The sequence below is a fragment of the Oncorhynchus mykiss genome, chromosome 7 (genome assembly GCF_057628025.1).
Source record: "Oncorhynchus mykiss isolate SJ-2025 chromosome 7, ASM5762802v1, whole genome shotgun sequence".
In the NCBI taxonomy this organism is placed as follows: Eukaryota; Metazoa; Chordata; class Actinopteri; order Salmoniformes; family Salmonidae; genus Oncorhynchus; species Oncorhynchus mykiss.
In genome coordinates, this window is record NC_143028.1 from 52,136,540 (window position 1) to 52,158,300 (window position 21,761).

The 21,761-nt window shown below is 41.8% G+C and overlaps 1 protein-coding gene and 1 pseudogene across 2 annotated transcripts in view; both read left to right on the plus strand.

The window, feature by feature from the left end:
- cdk18 (cyclin dependent kinase 18) overlaps positions 1–12,471 on the plus strand; it is a 52,023-nt gene extending 39,552 nt beyond the window's left edge. Inside the window, exons 3-16 of the mRNA XM_021609832.3 lie at positions 2,130–2,278; positions 3,261–3,407; positions 3,868–3,924; positions 6,314–6,428; positions 7,112–7,206; positions 7,330–7,392; positions 7,741–7,864; positions 8,038–8,158; positions 9,024–9,121; positions 9,265–9,370; positions 9,477–9,519; positions 9,612–9,702; positions 9,842–9,919; positions 10,055–12,471. Coding sequence (XP_021465507.1) covers positions 2,130–2,278; positions 3,261–3,407; positions 3,868–3,924; positions 6,314–6,428; positions 7,112–7,206; positions 7,330–7,392; positions 7,741–7,864; positions 8,038–8,158; positions 9,024–9,121; positions 9,265–9,370; positions 9,477–9,519; positions 9,612–9,702; positions 9,842–9,919; positions 10,055–10,089 — 1,322 coding nt within the window. The 3' untranslated portion in view covers positions 10,090–12,471. The remainder of the gene's footprint in view (positions 1–2,129; positions 2,279–3,260; positions 3,408–3,867; positions 3,925–6,313; positions 6,429–7,111; positions 7,207–7,329; positions 7,393–7,740; positions 7,865–8,037; positions 8,159–9,023; positions 9,122–9,264; positions 9,371–9,476; positions 9,520–9,611; positions 9,703–9,841; positions 9,920–10,054) is intronic.
- A 249-nt stretch (positions 12,472–12,720) lies between these two features.
- On the plus strand, positions 12,721–15,028 carry LOC149982585 (solute carrier family 60 member 1-like; annotated as a pseudogene). The gene is made up of 2 exons (XR_016497485.1): positions 12,721–13,115; positions 14,673–15,028. The product of XR_016497485.1 is annotated as a solute carrier family 60 member 1-like (transcript).
- Positions 15,029–21,761: the final 6,733 nt, after the last annotated feature.

The window sequence follows — 21,761 nt, forward strand, 5'->3', positions numbered from 1 at the left end:
ACCACACAGCCGTCTTACCGCTCAGGAAGGAGACATGTTCTGTCTCCTAGAGATTAACGTACTTTGGTGCGAAAAGTGCAAATCAATCCCAGAACAACAGCAAAGAACATTGTGAAGATGCTGGAGGAAGCAGGTACAAAGTATCTATATCCACAGTAAAATTAGTCCTAAATCGACATAACCTGAAAGTCCGCTCAGCAAGGAAGAAGCCACTGCTCCAAAACCGCCGTAAAAAAGCCAGACTACGGTTTGCAACTGCACATGGGGACAAAGATGGTACTTTTTGGAGAAATATCCGCTGGTCTGATGAAACAAAAATAGTGACCATAGTTATGACCATCATTATGTTTGGAGGAAAAAGGGGGAGGCTTGCAAGCCGAAGAACACCATCCCGTCCATGAAGCATGGGGCTGGCAGCATCATGTTGTGGGGGTGCTTTGCTGCAGGAGGGAATGGTGCATTTCACAAAATAGATGGCATCATGAGGCAGGAAAATGATGTGGATATATTGAAGCAACACCTCAAGACATCAGTCAGGAAGTTAAAGCTTGGTCGGAAATGGGTCTTCCAAATGGACAATGACCCCAAGCGTACTTCCAAAGTTGTGGCAAAATGGCTTAAGGACAACAAAGTCAAGGTACTGAAGTGGCCATCACAAAGCCCTGACCTCAATCCTATAGAACATTTGTGGGCAGAACTGAAAAAGTGTGTGCGAGCAAGGAGGCCTATTACCCTGACTCAGTTACACCAGCTCTGTCAGGAGGAATGGGCCAATATTCACCCAACTTATTGTGGGAAGCTTGTGGAAGGCTATCCGAAACGTTTGACCCAAGTTAATCAATTTAAAGGCAATGCTACCAAATATTAATTGAGTGTATGTAAACTTCTGACCCACTGGGAATGTGATAAAAGAAATAAAATCTGAAATCATTCTCTCTGCTATTATTCTGATATTTCAGATTCTTAAAATAAAGTGGTGATCCTAACTGACCTACGACAGGGAATTTTTCTTAGATTAAATGTCAGGAATTGTGAAAAACTGGGTTTAAATGTATTTGGCTAAGGTGTATGTAAACTTCTGACTTCAACTGTACCTGTAACGGATGTCGTCGGGAGAAAGAAACGAGGACCAAAGCGCAGCGTGGTAAGTGTTCATGATGATGTTTAATTAAAACTCAGAACACTAAACAATAAATGACAACTTGAATTTACCGAAACAGTACCGTGTGGCCCAATCACTCACACGGAAACAAACACCCACAAACCAAAAGTGAAACCCAGGCTACCTAAGTATGATTCTCAATCAGGGACAACAATTGACAGCTGCCTCTGATTGAGAACCATATTAGGCCGAACTCAAAAACCAACATAGAAAAACAAAAACAGACTGCCCACCCCAACTCACGCCCTGACCATACTAATACAAAGGAACTAAGGTCAGAACGTGACAGTACCTATACAAACTTTACATTGTTTGCGAGATCAGACATACTATAATATCACTATAATCCAAGTGTTCATTTTCGAAACTTGCCTTCATTTCAGTGCATCTAATTTGTAAACATTTCAACTGTATTAAATCAATACTTTTTTCAATTACACAAAAAATGAACAACCATCAAAATAAATGGCTGATAACAACATCCTCAAGTGGGTGGGTTATGCGCGTTGCTACTGTACGCACGCACACACACACACACACACACACACACATCAAATCACTATACACACACATAGGCACACATGCACAGACACACATACATAGAGGTTTCAATCGGTGTGATGGAAGAGACACATATCCACTCCAAACACATCCAAAAGCAGTGAGACCAACAATCCATTCACATACAGGGTCAAACCAAGGCTGAAACACTCCACCTTGAGCTGTTCAACGGCCTGACACAGTTACACATGCACACACTTCCACACAGTATAGCTGATACAGCCTTGTGTAGTGTCCAGACTGAAAGAGTGCTGTGTTGTTGTTTCACAGAGTAATTGTCCACTCAATCTGTTGTGTACAACACTGAAGAGGATAGATTGTTAAAACAAGTGTGTGTGTAAGGCTACAATATGTATTTATCAGTATCTATAACACTATGTTGTCTCCCTCTCTGTCTGACCTGCAGCACTGACTCCAGACAGCCTGACTCTGCCGTCACTTCACCCTGAGGCCAGTCCCAGTCCAGTGAGCCCTGAGCCAGCCACGCCCGGAGCACAGTCCCCCTCCCAGCTCCAGTACCGCAGCAAAGCACCACACCGACGCTTCTCTATGGAAGTGAGACAGGGAGGGAGAGTTGGGAAGAAAGAAAAATGCATATAAAATATAGAGAGTTTAGATGTGATAAAGTTAATATTGACAGACCGATTAGTATAGTATAGCTCAAAACACCAATCTGAAAGGAACTGCTATACTGAGAGAGACACTAAGTAAATATAGCCTCCTGTACAAGTCAGGTAACACATTACTTGAAGGGTGTATACATAAGGCATTCATAAAACCGTTATGAAACCAATCATAACACCATTATGATATCATAAGTGACTGGGTTCCTCTCCTCCCTCTCCAGGCTGAGTGGCCATAACATCCTCTCAGCCTCAGAACAGCAGTAGCTGCTACACAGCCCACAGGGAATTACAAGCCATCATCTGAACTGTCTTTCTTTACCGTCTCTCGCTTTATCTCTTCCTCTGTTTTGCTTCCACTAAACCCAGCCGTGACAGATACCTTTAGTGAGAGAATTCAGCCGTATTACTTTTCAACAAAAATAACTGCAAAGAGCGACTGTCACAAATGCATGTGTTTGTGTACGCACGCACATACGAGCACACACACACACACACCCTCGGGAAATGTACATAAACACAAAAACTTTATTTTAGACAGTTCCAGATGTGTATTACAGGGGGAAGTGTGAGATAGTCACTCACAGGAGAAACTGTGTCAGAGGGTGAGAGACTGGGGGAAAATATTAATTGAACAGAGGTTTGATTAATCTCGGCCTATATTCAAACAGGTCTCCATTCATACAGAATAGACTCACAGAGAGAAGATGACATTCTCAAACCAATAGTTGTCTAATCATCCCTAGCTTTAAATAGCCACAATCCCTCCTCACCTCTGGCAATGAACATTCTGGTGCAATGTGTCATTGATAATATGAGAATATTGCCCACTTATGATGGTATGTATATTGACGAATACTGATTGATTATGTGTGAGTGTTGCATATTGATGACGGATTATTGATTGTCTGCAGGACGTGAGTAAGCGTATGTCTCTGCCCATGGACATCCGCCTTCCTCCGGAGTTCCTCAAGAAGCTGCAGATGGAGAGAGAGATGGAGAGTGAGAACAACTCTCCTCCCTGCAAACCCCTCAGCCGCATGTCTCGACGGGCTTCACTGGTTAGTACCCCATACCTCGTACCCCTACTGTATACCTCATACACCTATACCCTAATACACCCATACCCTAAATCAAACCCCTCAAACGCATGTCCCTACGGGCTATCACATACCTGTACCACTATATACCATAATACACCCATACCCCAATACACTAAATCAAACCACTCAGACGCATGTCCCTACGGGCATCACTGGTCAGTATCCTGTACCCCCCTATACCCCAATAGCCTAATATACCCATACCACAACACCCAGTAGGCTACCGCCTATACCCAATATCACAGTATCCCAATACCATGATCGCTAAATCATATGGTCATAACCATAAATATATCCCTTTACCATCCATAACCCTACAGCACAGTTACCCTACACATAACTAACCAATATCCCAATACTGTAATAATACCCTATTGCCCTAACCATAGTAGGCTACCTAATGTGTTTTTCCATGCAGTCTGACATTGGCTTTGGAAAGCTGGAGACGTACGTGAAACTGGGCAAACTGGGAGAGGTAAGTATGTGTCGCTATGGTCACGCTCTTTCAGCTGCAGTTCAAGCCACACATCCAGCTGATGGAATAGGTGCAGGATACAGAGAATAACATGTGAAAATAAAGGAGAAACTTGAAAGTAAAGGTGTGTGGGTATTATCAGCGTGTGGGTATTATCAGCGTGTGGGTATTATCAGCGTGTGGGTATTATCAGTGTGTGGGTATTCACCTTCCCTTTTACCTCATCTAGCTCCCTTAAGAAAGTCTAACAGGAAACAAGTGAGTCAACACATTCTCTGGGGACATACTGGGTTTCACCAATCTACAATAGCTGGATAGGTGTAAGCAATCCCCTTACTTAGTTTTCTTCATATGTCTTACACCTATTCAGTCCTGCCAGATCTGTGAAGGGGAGTGAACATGGGCCGCATCAGGGTGAGAGCAGTGTTCTGGAATGTATTGCAGTCTAGGTCATCTCAAACCAGAGGGGGGAGTTAAAACATGTGTTTACAGTAAACTAACAGAACCAATGAATGGTCAACCATGACTGCTCCTCCACATAACAATGTGGTCCTCTTTAAATACCTTACAGTGCCTTGCGAAAGTATTCGGCCCCCTTGAACTTTGCGACCTTTTGCCACATTTCAGGCTTCAAACATAAAGATATAAAACTGTATTTGTTTGTGAAGAATCAACAACAAGTGGGACACAATCATGAAGTGGAACGACATTTATTGGATATTTCAAACTTTTTTAACAAATCAAAAACTGAAAAATTGGGCGTGCAAAATTATTCAGCCCCTTTACTTTCAGTGCAGCAAACTCTCTCCAGAAGTTCAGTGAGGATCTCTGAATGATCCAATGTTTACCTAAATGACTAATGATGATAAATACAATCCACCTGTGTGTAATCAAGTCTCCGTATAAATGCACCTGCACTGTGATAGTCTCAGAGGTCCGTTAAAAGCGCAGAGAGCATCATGAAGAACAAGGAACACACCAGGCAGGTCCGAGATACTGTTGTGAAGAAGTTTAAAGCCGGATTTGGATACAAAAAGATTTCCAAGGAGCACTGTGCAAGCGATAATATTGAAATGGAAGGAGTATCAGACCACTGCAAATCTACCAAGACCTGGCCCTCCCTCTAAACTTTCAGCTCATACAAGGAGAAGACTGATCAGAGATGCAGCCAAGAGGCCCATGATCACTCTGGATGAACTGCAGAGATCTACAGCTGAGGTGGGAGACTCTGTCCATAGGACAACAATCAGTCGTATATTGCACAAATCTGGCCTTTATGGAAGAGTGGCAAGAAGAAAGCCATTTCTCAAAGATATCCATAAAAAGTGTTGTTTAAAGTTTGCCACAAGCCACCTGGGAGACACACCAAACATGTGGAAGAAGGTGCTCTGGTCAGATGAAACCAAAATTGAACTTTTTGGCAACAATGCAAAACGTTATGTTTGGCGTAAAAGCAACACAGCTCATCACCCTGAACACACCATCCCCACTGTCAAACATGGTGGTGGCAGCATCATGGTTTGGGCCTGCTTTTCTTCAGCAGGGACAGGGAAAATGGTTAAAATTGATGGGAAGATGGATGGAGCCAAATACAGGACCATTCTGGAAGAAAACCTGATGGAGTCTGCAAAAGACCTGAGACTGGGACGGAGATTTGTCTTCCAACAAGACAATGATCCAAAACATAAAGCAAAATCTACAATGGAATGGTTCAAAAATAAACATATCCAGGTGTTAGAATGGCCAAGTCAAAGTCCAGACCTGAATCCAATCGAGAATCTGTGGAAAGAACTGAAAACTGCTGTTCACAAATGCTCTCCATCCAACCTCACTGAGCTCGAGCTGTTTTGCAAGGAGGAATGGGAAAAAATGTCAGTCTCTCGATGTGCAAAACTGATAGAGACATACCCCAAGCGACTTACAGCTGTAATCGCAGCAAAAGGTGGCGCTACAAAGTGTTAACTTAAGGGGACAGAATAATTTTGCACGCCCAATTTTTCAGTTTTTGATTTGTTAAAAAAGTTTGAAATATCCAATAAATGTCATTCCAGTTCATGATTGTGTCCCACTTGTTGTTGATTCTTCACAAAAAAATACAGTTTTATATCTTTATGTTTGAAGCCTGAAATGTGGCAAAAGGTCGCAAAGTTCAAGGGGGCCGAATACTTTCGCAGGGCACTGTACATCCAGCCATGAAACAAGTAATTGTTTCAAGAGAGAGACAGCAATGACATAAAGCTGCCTGGTAGCAAAATTAACCTTATTCTTAATAGGTTATGGTTAGGGGTAAGGTTATGGGATAGGGTTAGACTCAGTAGTTAAAAGGGTCAGGGTTAGACATTTGGCATTGACTATTCCATCCTGTTTCCTATTTCCTGATCCCGTATAGGGGACGTATGCCACCGTTTTTAAGGGTCGGAGCAAACTGACAGAGAACCTGGTGGCGCTGAAAGAGATTAGGCTAGAGCACGAGGAGGGAGCGCCCTGTACAGCTATCAGAGAAGGTAACACACAGCACCCTATACAACCATCAAACCTCTCTCCTAACCTCTGCTCACCCCTCATCACACCACACATACCCACAAACGTGTTTCAACAGGGCTGAGATTTACTACTGTAGCTCAGTGCCCCCCCCCCCCACAATAAATAAATGTCAATGTAAGAAACTCAGTTTGGCTTTCAACTTACTCTAGAAAGTTGGAATAGTAGAATGCACAAGTGTGCAAGTTTGTTATTGGGTAGTGCATCATCATGCCAGTCATTGCATACTATGACTGACATGATAATACATCTATTTATTTGTCAAAAATGTCCAGCTCAACTAGCCCATGTCAGATAACGTTTTTTAGCCCATGGATTTTTTGATAACGTTTGAGTCACTCAAATATCACATGAACACACATAAGACATGGCAAAGTGTGTAGAATTGCAGGAAATGTGCTTTAAAATGCAACATTTTCTCTGCACCCCATGACAAAAATGTGTAGAATTGCAGAAAATAAGCTTTAATGTTTAAACATGCAACATTTTCTCTCTGCCAACAAGGACAGTGTGAACAGTTTGTGTCATGAACAGTGCTTGTGCCCATAGAAATGGATGTGACGCCACCCAGTGGAGCTAAAATGTAATTACCATGTCATCCATGCAGCCAGAGGTACATCCAACCATTTTCTCTGTCTCTCTGCAGTGTCTCTACTGAAGAACCTAAAACACGCCAACATTGTCACACTGCATGACATCATACACACAGAACGCTCCCTCACTCTTGTCTTTGAGTACCTGGTGAGTAGTTCAAACATCTTTCAGATACTTTGAGCAGTTTAATAATCAGTATATTTTAAAAACATTTTTTTACATAGCTTCATGTTCTTAAATAGTGTGTGTGTTTGTCTGTGTGTCTCTCAGGACAGTGATCTGAAACAGTACCTGGACAACTGTGGAAACCTGATGAGCATGAACAACGTCAAGGTTAGTCCCCAGAGCAATAGAGAGTTCAGACACCTTTTAGAAACAGATGCCGTGTAGTTGCCAATGAGCAGTCCATTTATCCATTCATGGCAAGAATTTGGATTCTAATTTTAGAAGTTCAGTAACATTCTGTAGCATTGTTTAAAATTAAGAAAAATTCCAGGAATTGCTATCGGTCAATACTTCTCATGGGGAACTAACATGGCTGCCGTGTGGAATTATTTGATTGTATTGTATCATGTAAATGCATCATAAAGCAGAAACCTCAATGTCCTAACTCTAAATATATGGTTATTGTCACCCCTACTGAAAACAGTTCATCTTCTCTTCTTCTCTCTCTCTCTGTAGATCTTTATGTTCCAGTTGTTACGTGGTCTGTCCTACTGCCATAAGAGGAAGATCCTTCACAGAGACCTCAAACCTCAGAACCTGCTCATCAACGACAAGGGAGAGCTCAAACTAGCTGACTTTGGTATGACATGCACACACGCACACACATACAGATAGTCTCCCCATACAGATAGATACACAGACATTGGTAACTTAGTAACCTTTTCAACACCCATTCGGCATGTAGATGACCAGATCAGTAGATAACGTTCCCTCTCGGAGATCCAGCTCATGACTGTTTGTTTGATTGGTCAGGTCTGGCACGGGCCAAGTCTGTCCCCACTAAGACCTACTCCAACGAGGTGGTGACTCTATGGTACCGCCCCCCTGAAGTACTTCTGGGTACCACAGAGTACTCTACACCCATCGACATGTGGTGAGTAGTACACTACACAGGTACACACAAAAATGCACACACACACACAGACCTCCATTCTGAGACAGAATCCTTTCAGAAAACCTCTACATGTCTGTCACGTTGATTAACCTTCATTAACAACAATGGAAACCTAAACGATAGAAACCATGTTTTGATCAGATGTCCACACTATACATGATCACAGCAACATAGCTAAGCTGTTCCTTCACTTAACTCACATATAAGCCATCACTCCTGATATGAGTAATCACCATGGTGATCATTTCTGCATCACATGAATTTACCTTGAATCTTCAAATGCTGTTATCCAGCAACACAATTCAGCAACTTTCAACTAATTTGCAACACATTATTTTCATCAGTGGATGGGTCTCCATCAGAGCAGAGGACATCATTGTACTCTCTTACACCTTGGCTTGTACACAGGCCTGCTCTTAGATTTGTGTGTGTGTCTCTGTTCTACTGACGAATCCCCTGCTCTGTGTCAAGTCAAGTTTTATTTGTCACATACTTTGTAAACAACAGGTGTAGACTAACAGTGAAATATTTACTTATGTGTCTGTGTGCGTGTGTGGTGTGTGTACATGGTGGTCTAGACCATGTGATGTGAGTCCATCAGTGTGAGTGTGTGTGCGGTTCCAGGGGTTTGTTATTTCCATACACACTGTGAAGCATTACCACCTCCCTTCAGGCATTAGTCTCCCAAGATCACTTTGGACATGTTCCAGAACATCAAAACTGTGGTGTATCATGGGTCAATTGTGAATGACTGACTGATCTACAAATAATCTGCTATGTCAAACGCACCCTTTACTTTCCATTTCAATCCTCTGTGTCTGTGCTTCCTGTGTCTGTGTTAAAGGGGCGTGGGCTGTATTCTATTTGAGATGGCGACAGGTCGTCCCATGTTCCCCGGCTCCTCAGTGAAAGAGGAGCTGCACTTAGTCTTCAGAATCATTGGTAATTCTACTCTTTCATTTATACCACTGGGCAATCGTGCTGGTAACTAGATTCAAAGACATACAGACAACCCCCCATACAGACATAGAATATGAAGCATTTACATTAACCTTTCTCTCTCTCTTTCTCTCGCTCTCTCTCAGGTACCCCAAAAGAAGACAGCTGGCCAGGTATCTCCAATAATGATGAGTTCAGATCCTACATGTTCCCCGAGTACAGACCTCAGCCACTCATCAACCACGTGCCTAGGTAACACAACCACAGCATTACCGCAATAAGACCACTCACAAACCACTAGCTCAGGTAACACAAACCACAACCCAGTAACATAACCAGAATCTACTGTCCTCTCCAGGCTGGATACTGAGGGGATTGACATGCTAACTGCTTTACTCCTGGTAAGAAAAACACTTACACCAACCTGTAACCAATAGTGTTCAATACCAAACCTTTATTCTGACGTTGTGTGTATTTCCCTGTGTTATTTCAGTATGACACTAGGACCAGAGTCTCAGCTGAAGCATCTCTTAGACACCCCTACTTCCTCACCCTGGGAGAGAACATCCACAGCCTTGCAGACAGTAAGACACACACATTAAATGTATTTGACTTCAATCATGTGGTGAGAATGATGCATTAAGTTGCAATTTATGTTTTGTGCTTCATGCTCTCTCTATCTCACTCCCTCCCTCTCACTTTCTCTCTCTCACCTCTCTCTAGCCTCCTCTGTGTTTTCTCTCAGAGAAATTAAACTACAGAAAGACCCAGGCCACCGCAGCTCAGTGTTCCAGCCTCCAGGTACAATACAGTACAACAAATACAGTACTACTCCCATAAACCATCACAATAACACAAATAACAACTACTGCAAATAAACCATGAAACATGTTCAGTTAATTCATGTGATCCTCCTGTTCTCTTTACCAAACCCAGGTCGGGGGAAGAACAGAAGGCAGAGCATATTCTAAAGGACGACCAGCCGATGGAGTGCAGACAGGGCGAGAGAAACCCTCAAGGAGGAATCGGCTTTGAAGACAAACACACTCCAATCCCTCATACAAACAGAAATACAAATGCAAACACACACATCCAGGTCACATCAGTCTAACCTAAAAGGTATTTCCTGGTTAAATAAAGGTTCAAGTTAAATTTACACACACACACACATCTAATCCTCTCCCTCCCCACAACAGAGGATGGATACAGACAGGGTTTCTGAGAATAAACTAGCACTACACCTCAAACGTCTTGGAGCCGAGTTCCCTCTATATGAGCATTCTACTGTCATGATTCTGGGACTGACCAGGAAGTATCTCCCATTCTCCTACCCAATCCCCTTCCTACTCAGCCCCCTGCAGACACCCAAGCTAACCAATCACTCTGCATGTTTCAATGATCTCCACTTCTCCCTTTCCCTTCCTCCTCTCCTTCTGTTCATGTCCCCTTGTAGTAAAATAACACAGAGTTAGCACCTTGCAACACAACCACCATCTGAGACCAAAAAACTAAATCCAAACAAAATCTGTATGGTTGGGCAAACCTTCCTCTACATAACCACCCCTTGATTTCACCTAGTGGGGATTTCATTCAAATCAGTATTACAGTTTTTGAAATGGCCTTAGTAAAATGTGTTTGAGATTTCTTTCTTCAAAATATGATATAAAGAAACCTATGGGCATTTGCTTTGCATTAGTGAATAACACACGGTTAGTGTTCGTATCACTGAGTTACCTATTTGCACAAGCCTGAAATCACCTCTGAAGAGTATTCCTGGACTGGCTCTAGATTAAGATGAAGAAGGATTAGACAAAGACCATTACATAATGAACACGGAATTGCAAATGGAAACTGACTATTCCAATTGGTTTATTCACTTCCATTCACTGGAGCACAAATTCTGATCTCCCCACTTCTCTCTGAAGTGTGCAGTTGTCCCCCCCCCCCCCCCCCCCTATGAAATGGGCTTGGGAATTCCAATTGGCTCCCAGAGCAGATATAGGATACTTCCTAAATAATCTGGACATCACTGTCTAATCTGTCTCCATTTTATGCTTGGACCGAGCCTGTCTTCTAACATAGTCTCCCCTTACCTCTCACCTACCTCTCTCCTAACCTAGGGTGCATCTAGTCTTGAGGGGGTTCCTCTTCTCCTCTCATTCATCTAAACTATTATACAAAAGACAGGGTCACTGAAAAGCAATTTGGGGTAAGCCTACTAGAATTAAATCTGTTTACACCTCTGTGTGTCCAGCACATTTATATCTGATGAAAGAAAGGGAACAAGGAGAGGGAGCCACTATAGACTACTCAGATGCAGTTCTCTCTACCCCACACTGGAGACAACGCCAATAATCTTATAGAGATAACTTTCCTTGTCTCCTTTACTTCCTAACTGAAAAAACTGACAGGTAAAAGCAATATGGTGGACACTTATCCAGTCCTATCAGTGGCCATGAAGGAAATAAGGTAAGGATGGGAAGCCAAAAGCATTGGGACCCACTGGGAGAGATGGCGATCTGTGTATTACACTTTAAAACTTCCCCTCTGTTTATTTTAGCAACCTCTGGGGCAGAAGTATTAGCCTACTGTATATGTTTTGCTGTGGTAAATAAAGATATTTTAAATACTGTACTGTAATGAAAATAAATCATATATATGTACCTTAAAGGCCCAGTGCAGTCAAATGTGACATTCCTGTGTTTTATGTATATTTCCACACTATGAGGTTTGAGTAATACTGTGAAAATGTGAAAATGATGATAATGCCCTTTTAGTGTGAGAGCTGTTTGAAAATACCACCTGTTTACTGCCAGGCGGTAAATTAGTTAATAGTCAAATAAGAAAGAGAGTTCCAAACCTCTCTGGCAATAGCAGCTAGTTTTCAGTTTTCCCCTCAATCAGACCACTCCCATATAGTCTTAGCAAAATTAGAAATTGCTCTTTGCTAAGGAAGCTATCTGGTTATTTAGATATTAATTTATTTTTGACATTTTGAATCGACAGCAATCACAGTAAGGTACTTAATTGTAACCCAGAAATGACTTGATGTCTGATAAAAACATCTGCATTGGACCTTTAGGAGATGTTTTTCTGTTTTCTCAGTGAATTTTATGCCAGATGATACAAGTGATGACTGTGTTAAATGACTGTAGATGATGTCTAAATGTTTTATAAAAGATAAAGTATATTTAGATTTTTGTATAAAATGTGATATTCAATATTTTGTGTGATTTATCTACAGCACTTATTAAAACAAGAGAAACTGAATGTATTGTGACTGCCAAGAAGCCAAAAGTGATCAAATAATAAATAACTGATAAATTAATAAATTATATAATTCTGTAGCACAATGACCGTCTCTGATTCAGTACTTATACACAATACGGTCTATGACTGAGCGTCTTCAATCATGACGGAAAATAAATAGAAAGCAAGAAAATGTAGTGTTCAATTGGTGTCACAATTCCAAATCTGGCCTTTCATACTAATTTGGACATTTAATCATCCATATTTCGTCACTCATGATCTACTTTAAGATATTGACCATAACCTATTTATTAAGATCATGAATCTCGTGGTCATAATGCGATTGAGGAAGACCAACAGGAGTCGCAACACAGACCACTAGTCAATGGACAAACCCAGCACGCTTAAAACTATTCCATAAAAATGCTTTACACGGAAAATAACGACAATAGCACTTCACATAACATAGATTATTGCTAAACAGTCAAATCTAGCGTGGAAGATGCAGGCGCGGAACAACGAGATGTTAGCAGATGATCTGGTCTGGGCTTTGTTCAAGCACCACTGGCAGCACACCCTGACCTACTGGAGCGTGTTCTTTAGTTTCGGGCTGTGTAATTGCGTTCCTGGGGCCGACCATCCTGGACCTGAGGTGTCAGACCCAGTCCACTCTGCAGGAGATCTTCTTCTTCGCCCAACAGCTCTCCCTCATGCTGGGGAGCGCCCTGGGAGGAATCTTCAAGAAGATGTGAGTGTCAGATGTCTGGCTACTGGTGTGGCCAATGTGTACCAGCCAGGGTTGGGGTAAAATTAGTTTCAAGTGATTTTTAAACTATAACCTGGGATTTGTTTTTCGGCAACAGCAATTAACAGCAGCCCCTCCACTAATTTTGGTGTGCAGCAGAGGGATTGGCAGTCATAACATCCACATGATAGTCTACTTTGAAACATTTTAGCGAGTTCTAATCTCACCACGGACCATTTTTTGCTCATTAGCAACTTTACAACTACTTGCTACTTTACAACTACTTACCATGTTAGCTGACCCATTTCCTAACCCAAACCTTAACCCTTTAGCTAACCCTTCACCTAACGCTCACCTCAACCCTTTTAGCTAACCTTTTCCCTAACCTTAACCCAACTCCTAACCCCAAGACTAGCTAACGTTAGCCACCTAGCTAGAATTCGTAATATATCATACATTTAGCAAATTCGTAACATATTGTATGTTTCACATATTCGTAACGTATAACACTAATTGTAATTCATAACATATCATATGAAATATGTGATGGACAGCCACAAATTAATACGTAGCATACAAAATGGAGTGTCTCAGACATAAGTACCGAATAATACGAAATGCTCAGGGACAACGTTGCGCAAACAACCACATGTCTGATAAAAACAAATGTCATGACAGGCCTGATGGAAACATCAACTTTTTCTGTCAATTTTCCAGATGTCGACAAAATACACTGGACAAGGTCCTGGGATCTTCTTGTGTCTGTATTATACGAGAAATGACAATGAAAACTCCTTTATGTGCAAATATTGATTTAATATCCATCATATCGAAGTAGACTTGGAGTCATAATATGGTGTGTGGTCCTCCCTCTATGACTCGGGAAACCATGCAGTTCATTAGGCTACAGCTGAAACAAGTTATGATGAACTAAACAGGATGGTGATCTTGATGCTCCTTTCCAATAAATATCAAGGGTCTTATTCTGGCGACATGATTGTTGATGCCTGACTGCTGTTTGACAAATGCAAATATTTTGGCTCTTATCCACAATAACCATCTTGTAGACTAGCTTACCCGCTCAGCCTACCCACACTGTATCAGCAAGCTGTTGGCTAGAGCACACTTTCCAAGACCAGAGAAGGCAAATTTAGCTATTTATTTGTGATCACTATCGGTAGAGTTGAAAATGCGATGGAAAGACAATTTACGTGAAAGTGGCTTCTTTGCTGCCCTTCTTGACACCAGGCCATCCTCCAAGTCTTTGCCTCACTGTGCATGCAGATGCACTCACACCTGCCTGCTGTCATTCCTGAGCAAGCTCTGTACTGGTGGTGCCACGATCCCGCAGCTGAATCAACTTTAGGAGACGGTCCTGGCGCTTGCTGGACTTTCTTGGGCGCCCTGAAGCCTTCTTCACAACAATTGAACCGCTCTCCTTGAAGTTCTTGATTATCCGATAAATGGTTGATTTAGGTGCAATCTTACTGTTAGCAATATCCTTTGCCTGTGAAGCCCTTTTTGTGCAAAGCAATGATGACGGCATGTGTTTCCTTGCAGGTAATCATGGTTGACAGAGGAAGAACAATGACTCCAAGCACCACCCTCCTTTTGAAGCTTCCAGTCTGTTATTCGAACTCAATCATCATGACAGAGTGATCTCCAGCCTTGTCCTCATCAACACTCACACCTGTGTTAACGAGAGAATCACTGACATGATGTCAGCTGGTCCTTTTGTGGCAGGGCTGAAATGCAGTGGAAATGTTTTTGGGGGATTCAGTTCATTTGCATGGCAAAGAGGGACTTTGCAAATAATTGCAATTAATCTGATCACTCTTCATAACATTCTGGAGTATATACAAATTGCCATCATACAAACTGAGGCATCAGACTTTGTTAAAATTAATATTTGTGTCATTCTCAACTTTTGGCCATGACTGTACTGTTCACAGATCATAGGGTCTTACCTCCTGTAAGACCCTATGATCTGTGAACAGTACAGTCATGGCCAAAAGTTGAGAGGTCTAAAAAAGTGCCTAAAATTGCCAATTTCATAATTTTCTGAAAGGTTTGTGACAAATGTTGTTCCCCCCACACGGGACGGTTGAGCGAATGTGCGCTAATGTGATTAGCATGACGTTTTAAGTAAAAAATTACATTTCTCAGGACATAGACCTATCTGATATGGGCAGAAAGATTAACAAGAATTTAAGCTAACTGCACTGTCCAATTTACAGTAGCTATTTACAGTGAAAGAATACCATGCTATTGTTTGAGGAGAGTGCACAATTATGAACTTGAAACTGTATCAATAAACCAATTAGGCACATTTGGGCAGACTTGATACAACATTTTGAACAGTAATGCAATGGATAATTGGATCAGTCTAAAACGTTGTACATACACTGCTGCCACCGAGTGGCCAAAATTTAAATTACACATAGAGTCCTAAGTCATAATGGCCTTTTTCTTGCATTTTAAAGATGGAACATAAAAAATTGAAAACACTTTTATTTCTTTGTATTATCTTTTACCAGATCTAATGTGTTATTCTCCGACATTAATTTCACATTTTCACAAATGTCAAAGTGTTTCCTTTCAAATGGTATCAAGAATATGCATATCCTTGCTTTGGGTCTTGAGCTACAGGTAGTTCAATTTGGGTATGTCATTTTTGGCTAAAATTGTGTGTGTGGGGGGGGTCTGATCCTTAAGTTGTTTAAACTCTTTCCTCCCAATGACGTTCCTATATGAGAATTACCAGCGCAATCTGAGATTCCCAGTGCTCCATTGGTTCTTGCATTAGGCAAAGCGCTGACTGGATGGCATTAGGGTGTAATTAGTGTTCAGGATATGGGAGGGGTTGCCAAGATGCCAACAATGCCTTGTGTGAATTTGTCTCAGTGATGCTCATGAATTGGGAAGTTGAGTATTTTGCTTCTGTCACCACCCCAGAACATAACAAATGACTGCCCTCTAAGAACTGCCAATATTGTTCCCATACCAATGAAGTGGTATGGGAACAATTACACATACACCTGTATCACCTGTATCAGAGCTGAGCACTGAAGAGAAAACATAAAAACAGAGGGAGAAGGGGAGTAGAGAGAAACAGGAAGGGAGAGAGAGTGAGCGATGGGAAGAGAGAGCGATTGAGAGGTAGAGAGAGCGATTGAGAGGTAGAGAGCAAGAGAAAAAGAGAACATATTCTGGTGTTGGGGAGGGAGAGAGGAAAAAAAGAGATGTACATATTCTGGTGTTAACTGCAACTTTCTGTGTTTATTAGGGACCCAGTCTAATGGAACGTTAGTTCTCAAACCAGCTCACAGAGCGAGAGAGTGGAAAGTTGCCAGTGCAGAGGTGGAGATAAGGCGGGGCTTGCTGGACACTAGGTGCCTCGGGGGTCGGAAACTCTGACAAACAGGGTAAATACGACTGTAGCATTTATCAGTGGGGATTGGGTCAAGGGGACATTCCTGCTACAATACTGCCCACGCTAGTAGAGCTGGAGAAACAAACCCTCAGCTACCCTACTTCTAGCCCTGGGTTAAGGCCAGAGATGGAGAGCTAAGCAGGCCTGGGCACAGTCACTTCCTGGATGGGAGACCAGATGTGTCTAGAAGTGGAGAGAGGGCCAGCCAGGGGGCTCAATTACCTTGTTGTAACTTTACTTTCATTAATCTGATGACTGTTTATTCATTTAATCCACTAACTATGTTTAATTGTTACCCAATTTTTAAATTAATGATGTAACAATTTAACTCATTAGAAGTTTGGGGCACCATGGAAGAGGTTATTTAAAGAGTTACCAACTCCCGAATTAAACTCTATAAGGTCTTTACCTATAACATCCATAAAACAGTCAACATATTAATCAGAACCTTTTATTATATCATTCTGAACAGTCGTAACCTCATACATCTGCAAAAACCCCAGCCTTACTCATGATTCAGTACTACATCAATTGGTTTAATTATTTATTTACTAGTTAACTAAAATAAGAAAACAGGATAAAATACACACTTAATACATGAGAAGATCCCTAGCGGACTGACAATATGACGGCTTGTTACAGAGGGGGGGAAAGAGAGGGAGAGATAAAAAAGGGACACTTATCGTGGATACATTTTAGAACGATTCTCACATTTAATCAAATACTTTGCACATAAACCGGTGCCCATTTGGAATAAGAAATTATGAATGTATTTCTTTGCCGTTTGAGACTCGTAATAGGATGGGAGGGTTTGAAGCGTTGTAGAATGGTCTTCTTCGATTCGCTTTCCTCGAAATCTGACTTAGGACAGCTAATCAGCCGTACCAGTGATTGTCTGGGAGTTGAGATCCTCGCCTACGCCTCGTGTTGATTGTTCAGGGTTCAGGATTCAGACCACTTTACACATACAGCTGCAATCTGGCAATGTTCTGGTCTCAGAGGTGAGGTATTTCTTCACCTTGTGTTGAGGTTCAAAGTTCTACCCATTTGAAATGTGTAGCTCCTGCCTCACGTTTCCTGGTCTAATGTTTATTTCTGTTGACAATCCTTTTATGCCCTCTGGCCGAAGGGAGCCGTTCTGTCAGTCTGACAGGGTATCTGACCTTATTGGGTTGTGGCTACTTACTTATGCACAGTTTATAGTAGATAGGAATGTGATTTTAGGAGGTATAAGAGAATCTCTGAACAAAAATACTTATTATACTTAACATTTATGGATTATGTACCTTTGATTGTAACAATGTTTTTTTCCCTTGTCAGTGTTGTGTGGCAGCCCCATGCCCAGGATGATGGTGTGTCATATGACTATTCCCAGATCTATGGGCAGTGTTCATTTTGTAAACATAATAGTGACAAAAATATGTCAAACACCTATTTTTCAGCTGCAATTGAGGAGGTTATAACTGACTAAATAAACCCAGAAAAACCTTTAATTTGACTTAAACAGGAGGAGACTAAATTATCTGTGACTAAAATCTGACTACTGAGTGGAAAGGACAATAGTTTTTGGAGAGATTGAGAGCTTTCCAGTGATAAGCACAATTATTATTTGCAGCACAGATGCGCAACACAGTTCCGTTCAGCAGTGGGAAGGACGCGCCACACCCGGCACACACAGCCTAGCCTATATCAGCTTGTGAGCTGCTGGGGAGCAAGCGATGAGCGTGAGCAGACAGGCTCTGCCTCCTATTATACACATTACTTAGGCGACTCTCTTGCTTCACCTGTAGCTAAACAGTCACCAGCAGCCTGGTTATGAAACACAAGCTGTTTTACGAAATGAAAAACAATAGCATTAAGTTTAAGAGTAAAACAACAGTCTAGCTATGTCTCTGTCCCTTGAGTGTAGAAACGTTTAAAAATGTGTAGTCTATCGCTTGTCGCTTGTGTAGTTTCCCCACCGCTTGTCATAGCGAGGTTCTGTAACCAATGAACTAGCCAAGTCTCCCTCTTTTCCTCTGAGAAAACGGTGAGTTAATGTGGACCCAACGACTCAGAATTCAGTACTTGGACCAGGACTTGAGCACGGGGACTTCAGCCATAGGGACATGTGACTCGATAATTGTTGACTCTTACTTGGACTCGGACACAGGGGACTTGGAACTCGATTTCGGACTCGGGGTTTAGTGACTCGACTACATCACTGGGCGAAACAGTTATCAGCTCCCTTTCTACTTTTGGACATCAATGTGCCTGTGATGATAACAATGGCAATGACGTGACCGAGTGATGGAGGTGCAACCCATACTACTTTTCCAATACTTTGCAACACCATCTGGTGATTGTGCTACTCTCAAGCATGTCTGTTTTTTAATGAAATGTGCAATATCTGTGTAGGCTGAATTAGGATTTTACATGGCCGGATAATTGTTATAGTGTATATTCTTATATAGTGAACAAAAATATAAATGCAACATGTAACAATTGCAAAGATTTTACTGAGTTACAGTTCACAGAAGGAAATGAGTCAGTTGAAATTAATTCATTAGGACCTATTCTATGGATTTCAAGTGGCTGGGCAGGTGCAGCCATGCCCACCCACTTGGAACCTACCTACCTGGCTGCCCGGCCAGCATGACCTTACTATCTGGCTAGCCAGACCTACCTGGCCGACCTGCTAGCCCTACCAACTTGGCTGGTCGGACCTACTTGGCCCGACCAACCTACCTAGCTTGCTGGCTGGCCAGCTAGACCTACCTGGCTGGACTTATCTGGCAGACCTAGCTGGCCAACTGGCTGGACCTATCTTGCTGGCCTGACCTACTATTCACCAGCCAGGCAGGTCCGGCCGGCAAAATAGGTCCGGCCAGTCGGCCAGCTAGTTCCAAAACATACCCTTAATAATAATTAATGCAAGTCATGCAGAGCCCTTGGTCTAGTGATAACCCAGCTTAGACACGTCACCCTTCTCCCACATTTTGTTGTGTTAGCCTGAATGTTAAATTGAGATTTGTTGTCACTGGCCTACACACACTGTTTTTCGAACTATTTACAAATGAATTAAAACTGAAAAGCTGAAATAAGTATTCAACCCCCTTGTTATGGCAATAAGTTCAGGAGTAAAGATTTGCTTAACAAGTCACATAATATAGCCCCACAGTAGAGGTGTCATAATAGCCATAAAACCTAGCGGTCAAACAGGAAAATGGTTTTTCAAACAATTTTTTCCCCATTTCGAAACACTGTTTCATGTAGGCTTACTCTGGCATGACGTTTTGATATCCATATAAAGTGCATTTGGAAAGTATTCAGAACCAATGACCTTTTCCTCATTTTGTTACAATACAGCCTTATTTTAAAATGGATAAAATAAAAAAACTCTGCAATTTACACACAATACCCCAAAATGACAGTGAAAATAGTTTTTCTAAATGTTTGCAAATGTATAAACAATAAAGAACAGAAATACCTTATTTACGTAAGTATTTAGTATCAGACCCTTTGCTATGAGACTTGAAATTGAGCTCAGGTGCATCCTGTTTTCATTGATCATCCTTGAGATGTTTCTACAACTTGATTGGAGTCCACCTGTGGTAAATTCAATTGATTGGACATGATTTGGAAAGGCACATACCTGTCTATATAAGGTCCTACAGTTGACAATGCATGTCAGAGCAAAAACCAAGCCATGAGGTTGAAGGAATGGTCTGTAGAGCTCCAAGACATGATTGTGTCGAGGCACAGATCTGGGGAAGGGTACCAAAAAAATGTCTGCAGCATTGAAGGTCCCCAAGAACACAGTGGCCTCCATCATTCTTAAATGGAAGAAGTTTGGAACTACCAAGACTCTTCCTAGAGCTGGCCGCCCGGCCAAACTGAGCAATCGGGGGAGAAGGGCCTTGGTCAGGGAGGTGATTAAGAACACAATGGTCACTCTGACAGAGCTCCAAAAGTCACCTAAAGATTCTCAGACCGTGTGAAACAAGATTCTCTGGTCTGATGAAACCAAGATTTAACTCTTTGGCCTGAATGCCAAGTGTCATGTCTGGAGGAAACCTGGCACCATCCCTACTGTGAACTATGGTGATGGCAGCATCATGCTGTGGGGATGTTTTTCACAGGCAGGGACTGGGAGATTAGTCAGGATCGAGGCAAAGAGGAACAGAGCAAAGTACAGAGATCCTTGATGAAAACCTGCTCCAGAGTGCTCCGGACCTCAGATTGGGGTGACGGTTAACTTTACAACAGGACAACAAACCTAAGCACACTGCCAAGACAATGCAGGAGTGACTGAATGTTCTTGAGTGGCCCAGCCAGAGCCCAGACTTGAACCCTATCTAACAGCTTTGGAGAGACCTGAAAATAGCTGTGCAGCAACGCTCCCCATCCAACCTGACAACGCATGAGAGGATCTGCAGAGAAGAATGTGAGAAACTTCCCAAATACAGGTGTTCCAAGCTTGTGTATAAGAAAGGTCAGGAAATGTATATTATTTTACACACATTTAACCCCTTACCTTGTTGGCACAATACCTCCATTTGTTTGTATGGGTTGCCTTCAGATTCTAGATTCTCATGACACTCGTGGGGGTCCTAGAGCAGAACACAATCGTATTCGTGAGTCTCCCCTTTCCATAGAGTTGTCTACAGTATGTAGGCCAAACTGTTCAGACACAACATAAATTTGTCTGACAAACACTTTCCACCGCAGATGCGGAAGCCCGACAGGCAGAGGAGGTGGATTGAGACGCAGCCCATACAAAAAAAAAAATATCTTTAGCTTAAACTGACAGCTTTTGATTGGGATTTTTAAAAATATGTTACGGGTGAGCCAATAGACAACGATTTTAAACTGCAAAAGTACCGGTTTAATAATGGAATTGTGATTCAAGGAAAAGTGGTTTAATTCTTTAGAGTCAAAGGTGTTGGGGGTGGGGGGTGCTAAGCTGACATGGAATTGTTTTAAAATGGTCATACTATGGATCATTTTCCTATTAGATTTTACATTTTAGGACACCTTAAGGTATCAAACTTAAAAAAATAAATAATATTCTGATAAAATATTGATTTTGGCCGTTACTACTAAAGCCCATAGAAACGCATTGAATAACATTCATAAAATGGTAAAAGGGACAGTGAACAAAATACATTATAAGAAACAAGGCTTTGAAGTGTCCCGTCTTAAATCTAGGAAATATTTTAAAAACTCAGGAAATA